We start from the raw sequence: 14921 nt of genomic DNA, 5'->3' as shown, positions 1-14921 counted from the left end.
TTGCAAAGCAGTACCTGCGAGGCTTTGAGACCTCGTCCGTGCGGAAACCGTGAGCTCCCAGGACAAGGAAAGAGCGACGCCATGAGAAGACGAGAGGCAGCAGGTAGAAAGAGCCACCTTTAATCCGGACAGCACCGGCCCCTCGCGCAGCAGGCTGCCTTCCTCCGGCAGGCGCAGGGACGCCCTGCGGCAAACCTGCGGAGATGGGCAAAGGCACCAGGGGCAAAGAGCAGCTTCCCTGCACAGGCCGCGTCCCAGCTGGGAGAAGGACGCAACCGCGGCCAGGCCCAGGGCAGCTGCGGAGGGAGCATCCCAGTCCCGGTTCATCGGGAAGATCGGACGATGCTGCTGGGGGACGCCGGCGCCCCGGCGAGGACCCCGCGGGTGCCGTCACAGCTCCGAGAACAAGGGCTGCTCCCGCACGCTGGCGCTGGCCATGGCTGCGACCGGGCTGCGGCCGGGGCTGAAGCAGGGGAGCTGGGCGCTCACGAAGAAGAAGGGGATGTGGCTGATCTTCCCCGTGGACCAGCACTGGAAGGGGAAGAGAAGAGGAGCACACGGATGCGTACGGGGCGTCTCCGTGCCGCCCTCAGCTCCGCCATCCCCACCCTCCGCAGGGGGCTCCAGGCTGAGCCTAGTGTCACCCCCTCTTCCTCCTTGTAGAGGAGGCGAGGACACCTTTGTCACCCTCACCTGTCCGTAGGGACATTGGGAAAAGGGTCTTCAGGCCCCTGGATTTAGCTCGCTAGGGTACAATGATGGGAAGCGCCTAAAACGGGAGCGCTCCCGGAGAGGGGGCGGCACTCACCACGGTCAGCAGGGCGCCCTTCTTAAAGCAGGGGTGGAAAGCGATGAGCTGCGGCTGCGCCCCCCGCTCGCCTCGCAGGAACCCGCTGGAAGGAGAAGGAAAAGCCCCGGTTACGGCACGCCGGGGCCGATCCCCCGCACTGCGCCCAGGGCTTCGGAGCTGCCAGCGGCTGCCCCACTGCCCCCGGATCGCTCCTGCAAAATGCAGCTCTTCTCTGCTGACCCCAGGCAGCCGCAGAAGTTTAAGCCCCTGCTGCACCGAGAGCAGCCAAAAGCAGAGGATTTTGAGCTGGGTAACAGACAGTTTGTCCCAAACGCGACCATTTCTGGGGCAAAACACAGCACCCTGCCGGAGAAAATTCCCAGAGTCTCGTCTGCTCTGAGGAGGCAGGTCCGTTCTTCCCCGCCAGGTCCCAGGGAACTGCTGGCATTAGCCAGCCGCGACGCTACGGGACTTAACAACCTGCCAATACGCACCAGGGCAGGAGCTCAAACACGGGGCTGTTGCGGGTGCGAAACACAGCGACCACTGTTGGGCTCTCGGGAACGTCGGGATTCCCTGCAGGAGGGAAAGGGAACAAGCGACTGAGGCGTTTCCTTGTCTGAGGAACAGCTCGGGCCCCCACGTCGGAGCCCGGCGCACAGAAGGGCCTGTTGACGGGAGACCCAGGACAGCAAGGTCATGTTTTTGTGGGGAGCAGCCGGAGGGAACCGGACACTACGGAGACTGGGACAGGCGGCCACAAAGGCTGGGGAAAAGCTGGCTTCAGGCCGCCTTTTCCTCGCACCAAGATGAGCCGTATCCAGGGAAGGGGCTTTCAAAGACACTTCAGTGAGTTCAAGGCTTTACTCCAAGGGCTTTGGGTAGGTGGATGTGGCAGAGAAGGGTTTGGGCAAGAGATGTGGCAATTCCTTTGGAAATTCCCCAGCTTTGAAGGGCAGGATGCTTGGAGGGCCTTGTCTTCAGCATCCTCAACAAAGTCCTGCTCCAGCTCGCTTATAGTAACGCTTTGAAGCCAAATCTGGCTCATAGCTCCAAAATGGGAAGGTTATTTTCAGTCCCTCTCACCCCCCTGCGGTTTCTGCACAGAGATCCACGCAGGATGAGCGGAGGACGAGGGATTTCTAGCTTATGGGAGTCGTCGTACCCCCTCATCTTCTCCCTCGCTTTCTTCCCCACCCAGCTTTAAGCACGACACTGGATTTCGCACAGAAACGAGCGGCTGGAGCAACTGAGTCTTGGGCCCAGCCGCTTCTGCCACGGCTTCGGATGTCGCCCAGCCGGTGGCTTGCGGGGAGGGAGGCTGAGGCGAGCAGCACCCCCAGCGCCGCGTTTCGGTCCTCTTTCAAAGGTCGGCTTTGTCTCGGAGGAGGGCCCGGGCCCGGCTGCAGCCAGGAGGGCCTGAATAGCTCGATTATCCCCGGGGCTGCTCCTAAAACGGAGCCAAGAGGCCCAGTCGGGCTCCAGGCCTAATGTGGGCACTGTGGGAACACGGAGACCTCGCAGGGTGGTTTGCAGAGGTGATTCATCCGACCGAAAGGGGGAAGGGAACTCATCCGATTCCCAGACTGCCGCTTCCAAGGATACGGAGGAGCAGACACAGCCACCTAACGCCGAGGAGCAAAGCAAGCCTCGAGGAGGCAGGACGGAGCGCGGTGCTGCCTTCCAGACCCAGCTCCATCACCCTTCCAGGGTTCACGCTCCTTCCGCCCGCTGGAAGGGGGATTTGCAGGCAAAGCCAGTGAGGAAGATCCCGCTTTGGGGCAGGTGGGACGGGGGCTGCCTCTCCCTTTTACCTCGGATGATCACCGCGAGTCTCTCGCCGCTGGGGTCCCAGGCCATGGAGTGCACCTCTCCTCCGATCCTGAAACCGGCACGAGCAGCAGTGAGATCCCCCTTCCCACAGCTACCACCACCGGCAGTTTGCCGACAAGGGAGGGGGTATGAACCCCTCCGCCTCCCAGGCAAGTTGTAGGAACAGGCGTCGCGTTAGGGGAAAGCCCGGAGCCCGTCCTCACCTCTCCTCCCCGTAGAGCGTCTCGAAGGTGGTCTCCGACAGGTCTGCCACGATAGAAGCCGTTTTCGATCCTCCCACTTGCCCTTGCGTCTCCCCTGAAACCAAGTCCCGAGTCATTTCTCACGGTTTCCTGGTCAAATTACTACGTGGGTTGTTTTAATGCCCCAAACTGCGCCTGTGTTTACAAAAATGGTACAGAATTTCTCTCTGTTTCTCAGAGTAGCTGTTGAGTAACCTGCTCCTATCCCGGAAGCATCCGCACACGTTTAGGATGAATGGCAGGGGAGGCTTTCCCTCTACAAATATGGGGACTAGCTGCTTCCATGGAAAAAAAAAAGCAAAGAGCTGAAAATTTAATGCCCCTTTACACTGTCAAAGTTTCCCTGCAAACTGTTTGTGACCATAAGGTCGTAACTCAGAGCAAGAAACAATAGGAAGGGGAAAAAATTCGACACCACAGAGACGTTGTGCTTTGTCCTAGTCCCCTTCCCACCCCACGATGACAAAGCACCCAGGAAGGGGCTCTCGGTTTGAGAGACTCCTAGGAATTTGCTTCTTTCACACCCTTCCCCCAGGTGCCCTGGCTTTTCCTGGGTCACTTCACAGCCAGCAGGCTGTGAAATGCTCCCAAGAAACAAAAAGCCTATCTGGCCAGAAACAGCCCCGAAAGCAAGACGATCGCTTGAGAACCAGCTCTTGGAAAGCTTCGCCTCAGCTCTTTGCTCCGGCAGACTCACCCCTGTACTCCGAGAAGGACAAGGAGTAGATGACGGACTCCCCCAGCACCGTGAAGAGCAGTCGGCTGCCGTCGGGGCTCCAGCAGCCCGTCTGCAGGACGCAAAGGCACGTTAAAACCGGCTAACGAGGCCAGGGCTTTAGCAGCTTTCACGCCAGAGCTGCTTTGCAAAAGACTTTTCAGAGCCAGCTAGAAACGGGGGAGTTTCTTCCCCTTGCGGGCGGGAAGCGCCCCTTTTTCAGCCGACCCCGTCGTACCTGGCAGCGTCCTTTGATAGTGGGCCACCTCTCACACGTCCACATCTGAGCCTCCCACACTCTGGAAGAGAGGCAGGGCCAAAGTGAGCGAGACAAACTGTATTTCTACCCTTCCCAGTCTAACTCGGGGTCAGACACATCGTGATCTGCCCCCATTCTGCTTCTCTGCGAGGAGCTCAAGACATCAGACCCGATTAACCATCGGTTTTAGTCCCCTCCCAAGACACGGGAAGGAAGGGGAGCAGTCCGGGACACACACAGGGCAAATCCACTTTGTTTGAAGACGTTAGGAGCAGCAAGGACAGGCCGGGAGCTCACCTGAACACAGCTGAGGGAGTGGCCGCGAGGACCTTGCTGCCGTCTGGTGACCAAGCCAAGTAAGTGACACCGCCGCCCCCAAACCACTGCAGCTGGACACAGTTTTCGGTGGACACATCCCACACCTAGAGGAGGGGACACGGGGGGCTGGAGGATAACTGGGCACTACACAGGCACCCGCGTGGTCCAGCACCCTTGAGGAAGGCTGCGGCTATGGGAAGCAGGTCCTGGACACCAGCCAGCATGAAAACATGACACCAGGGAGCAGATCGAGGAGGGAGATGCCAACGCAGATAAATCGGCATCAGCCTGATTAGACCGTTCTCCGAGGAAGTGTCCCCTGTCCCCAGCAGTCAGGCCCGCAGATGAAACCCGCACCCAAACCATTTCTAGGTGACCCAGCGGAGGATTCAGCACTCCTGGTATCCCAAATACGCCACCGCGGAAGGGGCTGCACAGTCCCCCTTACTCACCAACATGGTTGTGTCGACTGGTGACGCCGAAAGCAACAGCTCCCCGCTGGGGGCCCAGGCGAGGCTGGTGACAGGGCTGTGCCCGGGGTAGGAGAGCACCTGGGCGCAGCCAGACGAGGGTCTGGAAGGAAGGAAGGAGAGACAGCTTTCCTCGTACGGTGCGGACCGCCGTGGCCGATCCCACGGGCTCCCGGGGACACGCCGCGCCACGGCCAGGTTTGCGTCCCGCAGCAGCATCGATGCCCGCCCGGCTTTAACTCGAAGCCAGCCGAATCGGGCTCCTCGCGGCGCCGCAGGGCCCCGAGGCGCAAAGGCCAGGCCGCGACGCGGGCAGGGCCGCGCGGGGCCGCTCACCTGGTGGAGAGCGAGGTGGGATCCAGGTGCCACACCAGGACGCAGCTCTGGCAGGCCACGGCGAGGATGGAGGCGCACAGCGGCTTCCAGGCCATGGCGGCCACGTTCCTCTGCAAACGATGCTTCAGGGTGGGGATGGTGGCACTGCAGGAGAGGAGGGAAGAGTGACCGGAGCCAGAGAATCAGGGATCAGCATCCTCCCACCGCCAGGATCGGCCCCTATCCGGCTCCCAGTGTCCTCTCTCCAGCACCGACCGCAGTGGAGGCCTAAAAGCAGAGGGTGAGTGAGAATTTGGCCCGCTGCCTTGCCGGCGGTGCCCTGCTTCCTCGTGGGGGGGGGGGACAGGGGAGACCCCAGCCAGGTGACTCCGAGCCGAAGAGACGGCCGCACACCTCGCGTGATTAAGCGGCATGCCCTGCGCTGCCCACGGCCTAGGCCCGGGGTGAGCTATGGCGCTTGCTGGCTTGAAATCCCAGCTGGGGGAGAAAGCCCTGGCGGGGAAAAGCTGGGCGGGTTTCAGAACGAGCCGGGCGAGTCTTCTCTTAAGGAGGGCTTTATATGTCTGCTGAGCCTCGCTCAGGGAGCGGGGAGACCTGCAGGAGAAACGAGATCCGATGGTGCCCGAGAGGGCAAGGGAACATCCCAGCCCTAAGAGCCTCTCGCCGCGAGCTGCTCCGCCTGCCGACCGCAGCTGGGCCACGGATGCGGCAGCAGCAGCCCACCCTCCCCAGCTACTTAGAGCCACAGAGCAGGGGGGGGAAAAAAGAAAGGAAACCAAGGCTCAAACGAGATCAGAGATCTTAGGAAACGTCCTAGCAGAGCTCCTGCCACGCAGCAAGAAATTCTGGGGATAGGCAGTGCGGATGAGAGCGGAGCCTGACTGCGGACACTACGGCAACACTAGCCAGAGACACAGGAGGAATCCTTATATGTGCTAGAGGCGGCTTTGAAAGGGCAAAACCAGGAATACTGGGGTCTGCAGAAGTGGGCACACTTCCCTGAGGAGCTAGAGCTTTCCAGGGAAGCCACCGGGCCCTGGACAGAGAGAGGCACCACTCACAGAGGTCAGGGCTGCAGGATCAGAGGGAGCAAACGTCCCTAAACGCCTGCAGACGCAAGGATTCCCGAAAGCCCGACCCTCCTCACCTGTTTGTGTTGTAGACGCGAATGGAGTCATCCAGAAGAGCCACCGCAAACTTGCTGGTGTGGGGATGCCAGGCGAAGGCTCGGATGGTGCAGCCGGCCCTGGCGGGAGGGACGGGGCAGGGTGAGACGCGCCGGGCGGCAGATCAGCGTTCCCGGCTCAAGACAGCGGTGACAAGCTCCGAAGCAGGAGACGTGACCCATCTCCTCCGCTCCCAGCAGCCTCCCAAGGCTGGTAAAGATTTGGCAGTTCAGTTTGCCAGGGAGGAGAGGGAGGAAAACTTTTTCAGACGAGGCTTCGCGAGCTGAGCGGGGGGCACTAACGACGCCCGAGCGATTTGGGTCAGAGCAACCCCTCCTCTCCCTGACACACAGAGTCATCGTGAAATAAAACTTCCCTTTTCACTGCTGAGCAAGAGGCTTTTCTCTGATAAATCACCCGTTCCTGGCGATTATTCCTGCAACGCACCTACTTAACGCACAGTCAATGGTTGTTGTTTGAAGGAAACTTCCAAGCTTAAGCCGTGGAAGGAGTAAAAGACCCTGATGTAGTCTAATGCCGTTTCTTCCGTGGCACTGGGGCCACCTGCTTTGCTTCTCCGCGTTGTCACACAAAAAGTGGGGTAACCCCAGGCAGGCAATGGGAAAATAGCTGCCCACAGAGCACAAAAAACCATCGGGCGCTTCTATCATCGCTTTTGTACCCACAGGCCCTTTGATCAGCTCTATAAACCCCATTTTGCAGCGCAGAGGCAAGGCCCGGAGAGACTCGGAGTCCTGTTGGGCGCAGATCCAGCTCAGGCCTCCGAAACCACAGCTGCTGCGGGTCACAGGCACGCGCGCGGCACGGCAGCGGCTCAACGCGCAGGACTTACCAGTCCACCGCTTGGGAGAACTCTGCGATCATGTCTTCGCTGGTTAGCTTTTGGGAAAAGGACAGACGGGGAGAAGAGTTAGTGCTGATCTTGGCCGTGCGCAGAGGAAAATGAGAGCTGCCTCCGGTACGGGAGTCAGGAGCCTCCCCGTATCCAGACAAACCCCTTCCCTCTCGCCCCACCTCGAGTTTTGAGCCCTCAGGAGCACTTTGCTGTATTAAAACCTTTCCTGCGTTCCATTCTCCCTCCCTTTGAGGAAGAAAACTCGCAGTTTTAGCCAGCTGAGAAAACTCAGTGGTTTTAGCCAGGTGGAATATTTCGCTGTATTTTCAATATCCCACAATCCAAACCAGCGGGGCCGACGCCATAGGACGCGCCGCACAGCGCCCACCTTCCACCAGCGATACACCTAGGGACGAGGGTTAACGCCCCCAAAAACTCACCGACAAGTGGGGGAACAGGGAGCCGTGGAGAGAGGACACCCAGTGGCACAGGGCCAGGGCGTAGCGCGATCCTGTCTTCACCCACTGCAGAGCTGGGGAGAGAAAGGGGCAGCGGTGCTTCTGCAGTCTTCTAAGCGAGGGCCAAAGAGCCGAGGAAGCGCAGGCAGCTCCTGAAGGCCAGGGAGGCTCAACAGAGGCACACGTGTGGCGTGATTTGATTTAACAGAGCCAAAAGACAGTGAATTTAACCCAGGCCCCCGAATCTCGGTGGGACAGTGGCTCTAGCAGCTTTGATAAGCTAGTGTGGGCAAAGCCACAGGTTAAATCTGATCTCAGCATCCACCTCTCCTCGCCCCGGCCCTCACCAGCACCTTCCTCACTAGGTGGTGCAGAAAGCGTCACTAGGCTGAGGAAGGAAAGGGAGTGAAGGGATCAAAGCTGGAGAGATCCAGGAGAAAGGTCTCCAGGTCTTCCGAGAGCAGCCCGGACTCACCCTCCTCCTCGGCGTTTGCCACCTCGTTAAGCACCCCGCACACTCCCACGTCCCGCCTGCAACAGAAAGCTCCGTGAGTCTCCCTCCTTTCCACAGCGAAGGGAGACAGAGGGCCTCGAGCACTTTCCAGGGCTGCAGGTGACCTCTCTCCAGCCTCACCCCCACCCACAGCTGTTCCTCATCCTCTTTACGTCCCCCCTCACCTGCTGGTGCAGCCTGGGGCCCCCAAACCAGCTCTCTGCTCAGCTGCGGGCGTTTGTGTTAGTCACAAGCCAAGACCAAACGAGCTGGAATTGCCAGCCCGGCTCCCCAGCTGCACCAAGCTCTCTGCTATATTTTGCCCCCCCTCAAGCTCTCCAGGACCCCCAGAAAGCTCAGGTGGGAGCACCCTGCCCAGCACCAGCAAGGCCTGGGAGAGGGGACACACTCTCCCACTGCTTGTGAGCAAGAGGCCTCTGCTGTGCTCCTGGGTTGAGAGGCTCCAAGCTAGGGAATAAAAGCGAGTTTTGTTCGGCTCCTAACAGGGCTCAACGCAGCTCAGGCTATCGGATGAGCTGTCACCTCCTGCACTCACCAGGCATTGATGCACCTCTTCCAGAGGGACTCGCGGTGGTGGATGAAGGCAGGCTTGGTGCTGTGCTCCAGCCGGCTGTGAGCCTTCAGGGTTTCCTTGGGCAGGCTGAGGACAGGCAGGTCTGCGAGCTACGGGCACAGACCGAGCGGTGAGCGAAGCCCCTCAGCTCGGGGGCTTGGGGGGCAGCTGGCTGAAGGGCTCCTGGAGCAGAGCAGGTGGTGCTGGGTGCTCGGCAAAGAGCCAAGAAAGCAAATATAGACATGAGAAAAGGAGGGGAGCAGAGATGAGGGGGGAAAGGATGGAGAAATCCCACAGGCCTGTGCCTGTCCCCTTCAGGGATGGAGTCACCTTTGGTGGGGAGGCAAGGAGGAGACGTGCGGCCATTGGAAAGGGGACAAAGCAGGTGACTTGGGGTAAGTGGTGCTCTCTGCTGTCTCAGCACCAACCCAGCACGCACCAGAGCTGTGTAAAGCAACCAGCCCCTCTGCAGACCTCCCTCCCCGAGGTGGGGAAAGGGGGCAGCCTGCCCTTTTCTGCACCTCTGACTCCCCTCACTAGGGGATGGAGCCTGAGCTGCAGCTTGGGGAGGGGGAGAGGGGGGGTTACCACCCTGCCAGGAAGCCCTCACCTGGCTCTGGAAAGCAAGGGGCAGCTTCTCGTAGAGGTGGCCGCAGACCAAGGCGTTATTGAACTCGTAGAGGGTGATGTCTCCGGGGGGCGGCGGAGGTGGGAACAGGCCTAAGGAGCACATCCTGCTGCAGGTCCTGGGGGGGGGGGGGGGGGGAGAAAAAATCACGCTGAGGGAAAGGCTGACCCCACGGAGGAGCCTTCCCTGACCCTGAGCGATTCCCGCTGCCTGGGAGAAAGGAGGGATGAGAGAGGAAAGCGGGGGGGGGGGGCAGGGGGTCCCGTTCAACCTCCACCCTCTGCCCTTAGAGGCACCATCGCCGCAATCCTTCCCCCTCGGGTGCTCTCTGCCCCCAAACTCCCCCTGCAGCGGCTCCCCCCAGCGCCCCACCTGCCCCCCCAGCAGCCCCCCAGTATCGCCCCTGCACCCCCCCCACCCCAGCGTCACCCAACTGCCCCCGGGCCGAGATGTCACCCCTCCTGCAGCCCCCCCCCGCTCTCACAAGCAGCCCTGCCCCAGTATCGCCCCCCAAAACCTTCTGCCCCCCCCCCGTATCGCCTCCACCCCTCTCTCAGACGCACCCTGCCCCTGTATCGCCCCGCCGCCGCCCCGCTCCGAGCCCGCCGCCGCCGCCATCATGGCGCCCCTCTCACCCCTTCGCGCTTCCCGCGGCCCTTGGGCGCGCCGACGGGTGCCCGCGCGGGCCAATCCCCGCGGCCCTTGGGCGCGCCGACGGGTGCCCGCGCGGGCCAATCCCCGCGGCCGCCTCCGCCTACGCCACCTAGCGGCGGCGGCGCGGGGGTGGGGGGGAATTAAAGGGGCCTCGGCGGTGGTCTCAGTCCCGTCCGTTAAGCAGCGGGGGCGGCCCGGCGTCCCACCCCGATAGCCGGCTGCCTGGCTAGCCCTCATAGATGTAGCTAGTCCCTCCGCCTCCATGCTTTGAAACTCGGGGCTCTCCCTCTATAAGGCGGGCTGATAATGGTGGGCTCACCTCCAGGAAGGCGTTGCCCTTTTAAGAGCGACGGCGCGCCCCCGCGGTGGCGGGAAAGCGGCACGTGGTGACAGCGGCGCACGTGGCGGCAGCGGGGCTGCGCTGGGGACCCCCCCCTCCCAGCACCCCCCGTCCCCGTGGGGTCCTCGGGGCACCCAGAGGCCTTGCACCCCGCTCACCCCCCTGCCCCTGCGTGTGCCGCCCCGGGGGGGTCACGGTGGGACACTGTGGCTGGGGGTGTGCGCACCCTCCCGTGGGTGCCCGCCCCTGTGTGCACCCTCCTGTGCACGAGTCCCGTGCATGCACACTTCCATGCCCACCCTCCTGTGCATGGGTCCCGTGGGTGCACGCTCTACACCTGCCCGTGCACAAGCCCCATGCATGCACCCATCCCTCCATACCCTCCTGTGCACAGGTCCCATGGGTGCTCACCCCTGCACCCCCCGGGCATGGGTCCCATGGGTGCCCGCCTCCATCTAGGCAGGGCGCTGGGTGCTGTGCATGCACCCTCGGCTCCTTACCCCTCCACACACACACACACACACCCAGCCCAGCCCAGCCCCTCTGGCTTGGAGCACTCCCAGCTCCTCTTTTTGGGATCTCATTTTCCTTCCCTCCCGTTTTCGGCTCGCTTTTATTATATTTATCTCTGTATTTTCCTTAGCGGCCACAGAAGTTATTTTAATTTTTTCAGGATATTAAATAAACGCTCTGGCGGAGGGGGCTGCGGCAGGAGGCCCTGCATTCCTCACCCATTACGGAGCGAGCGGGGTTTGATAGGAGACAACGATTTGGATGGCGCCGATCGCTGGAAGACATCAGAGCCACCACAGGCCTGGCTTGGCCTCGCCGTCTTCCCTTCCCTTGGACGCGGCGGCGGGAGCTGAACCCCCCCCCACGTGCCCCGCTGGGAACCGCCGGCGAGGCAGCAGACCTCGCCGTCCTCCTCCTCCTCCCCGGCTGCTCAGGGCGTCCCCTCTGGGGTTTTGGGGGGGGGGGTGAGGAGGGGGGTTTGGGTGCCCTGAAAGCAGAGCCGCGGTTTGGGAGGCTCCGGGCGGTCGAGCCTCGCGGCGGCCCTGGGTTTGGGGCGCGCTGGCTCAGCTCGGAGCGGCCGGACGCTCCCCGCGGCCCACCCACGGCGAGCGGCGCCGGGGAGAGCTGCCGTTTCGGGGGGAAAACCCCACGGACCGGGGACGGAGCGGCCCGACGGCCAGGGGGTCTGAAGGAGCCGGCATCGGCCATCCCGAATTCCCCTTTACGGCGCGGGGAGAGGCAACGGAGGCCGTCGGCAGCGTCCGAATCGGAGGGTCCCGCGGCGACTCACCCTCCGCGGCCCCGCGAGCATCCAGCCGGCCGCCCCTCGTGCCTCAGTTTCCCCTTTGGATGCTCGAGCCGGGGCCGCATCCAGCCTCCGGCTTCCCCCACGCAGCATCCCGGGGATGACAGTGGCGGCAGGGGCGGAGGGGGGGGGACGCCTGGGCCCTCGCCAGCTCTCGGGAGCCGCGGCGGCGGCGGCGGCGGTGACTCAGCCCGCGGCTGGCACACGTGGCGGCGGCTGGCACACGTGGCCCCGCCACGCTGGCGCGCGGGGACCCGCTTCCGCCCGCGGCCCCGGCTGCCTCCCCGGTGCCGTCACCGGCCGCGCGCGGAGCCGCAGGCTCCCGGTTCCCGCCGCTGTTTGTGCTGGCGCCGGGCGCTTTCCGCCTCGTTCTCCCTCCGCTGCTTTTCTTTTCCTCCCCCTTTGCTTTTTCTGGGTTTTGCAGAAAAACCCAGAAAAGCCCCAAACCGTGGCTGCGAGCGGCAAAGCGCCTGGCGGCAGCCCAAGGCACCGAGGGATCGGCCCTCGGGCGCTCCGGGGGGAGGCGGGCGCGGGGTCCCCGCCGAACGCGCCGCCCGACTCGGGGCCTCCCCGAAACGGCCCCCGCGTGCCCAGGCCTCGGTGCCGCCCTGGGGAAACTGAGGCAGGAGCCTGGGGTGGCCGGCGGCGGTGGCTCCCGCGCGTGAGGTCCCGGGTGGCCCATGGCAGGGACGCGGGGGGGACGCAGGTGCTGCCCAGCACCCATGTGTCCTTCCCAGGGCTTTGCCAGGAGGGTGCTGGGATCGGCCCTGGTGCCAAAGCCCTGTTTTGTCCCCAAAAGGAGCTCGGGGTGCTCGTGCGGTCCCTGAGCCTGGGGACGTGGTGGCTATGGGGATGCAGGGGTGGGGGACATGGGGACCAGGAGACAAGGGGACACAGGGATCATGGGACAAGGGGTCATGGGGACCTGGGGACAGTGGCCATGAGGACATGGGGATGTGGGACATGGGCACGCAGGGACACGGGGATGGGGGACATGGGGACTAGGAGACATGGGCACAGAGGGATGGGGACTGTGCAGACCCAGTGACAGAGGGACACGTGGATGGTGGCCATGGGGATAGAGGCTATAAGGATGCGGGGACACAGGGATGGGGACTACAGGGACACATGGATGATGGCCATGGGGACACAGGGACACACGGACGGGGACCATGGGGACACGGGCTGTCCCCAGCCCTGCTGAGCTCCCGACACCCCTCAGCTCGGCCATGCCAGGGTGGGGGACACACGGGGGGACGCTGTGCCCCACGGGAGGGCGGTGGCACCTCGGAGGGGACACATCCCCCCCTTTGGCCACCGCGTGCCTCAATTTCCCTTTGCGGAGCCAGAGGGTGTCCAGGGGCCGAGGACGAGCAGGGGAGGAAGGCCAACCCCGAGCACCCCCTTAGCGCCACCTCCGCTGCAGCAGCCACCACTGCAACGAAGTTGCCCGTGCTCAGCCACGCTCCGAGGGGGGAAAGAAGAGGCCGGCGCCGCTTTGCTTTTATTCCTCATCAATCCCTTTATTGCAATTTGGGGGGGTGGGCAGCCAGCTCAAAAGGGGGGGGGAAGAGAGAGGGGGGGGACATTAGCGCCTAACGACCCGGGCGGGCTAACGAGGGGGAGGGAGAGGAGGAAGAGGGGGAGGAAGGAAGGAGCCGACCGCCGGCTCCAACCCTGTCCCTGAGCTTGCGCGCGAGGCGAGGACCCCCCCCCCCCCAAAAAAAAAAAACACCCGGTTCATTAGGAGCCTGGGCGCTAATGACGCCGCCGCCGCCGCATAACTTAGAGACATAAATTATAACCGAGCCCAATAAATATCCCCGGGGGGAGGCGAGGAGGAGGAGGAGGAGGAGGAGGAAGAAGAAGAGCGGGGTCGGGCTCAGATCTCCAGCAAGCTGCCGGCCTCGGGGCTGGGGGGCTCCTTGGCGGCGGCGGTGGCGGGGGGGGACGCAGGGGCGGCGGCGGCGGCGGCGGCAGGGGGGGGCTCGTCGCCGGCGGGCGCCTTGGGCTCGGCGTGGGTCTTCTGGTGCTTGCTGAGGTGGTCGGAGCGGGTGAAGCGCTTGTCGCAGAGCAGGCAGGTGAACTTCTTCTCGCGCGTGTGCGTGCGCACGTGGCGCTCGAGCTCGTCGGCGCGCGTGAAGCGCTTGCCGCAGAAGAGCCAGTTGCAGACGAAGGGCCGCTCGCCCGTGTGCCAGCGCAGGTGCGCCTTGAGGTGCGACGCCTTGCCGTACACCTTGCCGCAGCCGGGGATGTGGCAGCTGTGCAGCGGCTTCTTGCGCAGGGCGCCCGCGCCGCCGCCGCCGAGCCGCTCCAGCTCCTGGCAGTTGGGGCAGTCGCAGGGCGGGCGGCCGCCTCCGGGTCCCCCCCCCCCCTCCCCGTGTCACCGTCACCGCCGCTTTGGGGACGTCGCTTTTCGGTGGGGGGGGCGGCGGCGGCGGCGGTGGCAGCAGCGGGGCGCCGGCGTAAGGCGCCAGGGCGGCCAGGTCGGCGCCGTAAGCGGGCAGCGGCGGGCTCGGAGCGCGCAGGGAGCCCGGCAGCCCCTCGCCGGCGCCCAGCCAGGCGCCGTTGGGGTGCACGTCCCACCAGGGACCCCCGCCAGCACTGCCGCCACCACCGCCACCGCCACCCGTTGCCACCGCCGTCCCCCCCAGCCCGGCTTTGTACCAGGAGCCGTAGGCGGCGTGGGCCACCTCCAGCGGCGGGTGGCACCAGTCGCCCGGCGGGTGGCCCTTGGTCACCACCACGGGGCCGCCGGCCAGCGGCTCCTGGGTGGCCCCGGCGGCCCCGGCGGGCGGCGCGGCGAAGGAGGGGGCGAAGGGGCCGTAGTCGGGGCCGTAAGCGGGCGCCTGGGGGCTGGCGGAGGGCGACAGCAGCCCCGGGGCGCTGGGGAAGGCGGCCGCCGCCGCCGCCGCCGCCGCGTACGAGTCGCCCATGGTGGCGCGGTGCTGCCGGCGCTCGGCCGGGCTCGGCGGGCGTCAGCGGAGCCGGGCGCTCGGGGCCATGGCAGCCTGCGGGAAGAGGGAGGAGGTGGTTAGGGGGGGCTGGAGCGAAGGGGGCAGCCGGGGCGATGGGGCACCCGGTGATGTGGGACCCCCGCTGCAATAGGGTACCCGGTGCAATGGGGCACCCAGAGCTATAGGGCACCCAGTGATGTGGGACCCCCAGTGCAATGGGGCACCCAGAGCAGTGGAGCACCCGGTGCAATGGGGCACTTGGAGCAGTGGGGCACCCGGTGATGTGGGACACCCACTGCAATGGGGCACCCAGAGCAATAGGGCACCCAGTGATGTGGGACACCAGTGCAATGGGGCACCTGGTGCGGTGGAGCACCCAGTGCAATGGGGCACCCGGTGATGTGGGACACCCAGTGCAATGGGGCACCCGGTGATGTGGGATACCCGGAGCAATGGGGCACCCAGTGCTGCAGAGCACCCAGTGCAATGGGACACCCACAGCAATGGGGCACCC

The 14921-nt window shown here is 64.2% G+C and overlaps 2 protein-coding genes across 3 annotated transcripts in view; both read right to left on the bottom strand.

The window, feature by feature from the left end:
- The window catches only part of LOC106491476 (zinc finger protein 345-like), a 154376-nt gene extending 139990 nt beyond the window's left edge, over positions 1-14386 (bottom strand). The window contains exons 1-2 of the mRNA XM_067314136.1: positions 13859-14386; positions 13464-13824 (exon numbers count right to left, since the gene is read on the bottom strand). Of these exons, the coding sequence (XP_067170237.1) occupies positions 13464-13824; positions 13859-14386 (889 nt within the window). The remainder of the gene's footprint in view (positions 1-13463; positions 13825-13858) is intronic.
- Positions 105-9823, bottom strand: AAAS (aladin WD repeat nucleoporin). 2 transcript variants are annotated; one of them, XM_067314125.1, is made up of 17 exons: positions 9774-9823; positions 9121-9256; positions 8493-8620; positions 7919-7974; positions 7426-7517; positions 6983-7029; positions 6111-6209; positions 4964-5107; positions 4610-4730; positions 4137-4261; positions 3819-3879; positions 3563-3653; positions 2827-2920; positions 2605-2672; positions 1285-1366; positions 809-893; positions 105-531 (listed from the first exon to the last, which is right to left on the bottom strand). In XM_067314125.1, exons 2-17 carry the CDS (start codon positions 9241-9243, stop codon positions 391-393), a joined length of 1557 nt encoding a protein of 518 aa, XP_067170226.1. In that variant the 5' UTR covers positions 9244-9256; positions 9774-9823; the 3' UTR covers positions 105-390. The 2 variants fall into 2 exon arrangements, with proteins under 2 accessions (XP_067170226.1, XP_067170224.1); XM_067314123.1 differs by having other exon boundaries at positions 9702-9786.
- Positions 14387-14921: the final 535 nt, after the last annotated feature.

The sequence above is a fragment of the Apteryx mantelli genome, chromosome 33 (assembly GCF_036417845.1).
Source record: "Apteryx mantelli isolate bAptMan1 chromosome 33, bAptMan1.hap1, whole genome shotgun sequence".
Classification (NCBI taxonomy): Eukaryota; Metazoa; Chordata; class Aves; order Apterygiformes; family Apterygidae; genus Apteryx; species Apteryx mantelli.
Note: the sequence above shows the minus strand (reverse complement) of the source record. Positions and strands in the feature narration are given on the sequence as shown.

Coding starts and splice junctions, on each gene's coding strand:
- AAAS (XM_067314125.1), bottom strand. CDS start 9,243: ATGTGCTCCTTAGGCCTGTTCCCACCTCCGCCGCCCCCCGGAGACATC. Junction 7,518..7,918: donor GGCAAACGCCGAGGAGGAGG/GTGAGTCCGGGC, acceptor TTCTCTCCCCAG/CTCTGCAGTGGGTGAAGACA. Junction 2,673..2,826: donor ACGCTCTACGGGGAGGAGAG/GTGAGGACGGGC, acceptor TGCCGGTTTCAG/GATCGGAGGAGAGGTGCACT.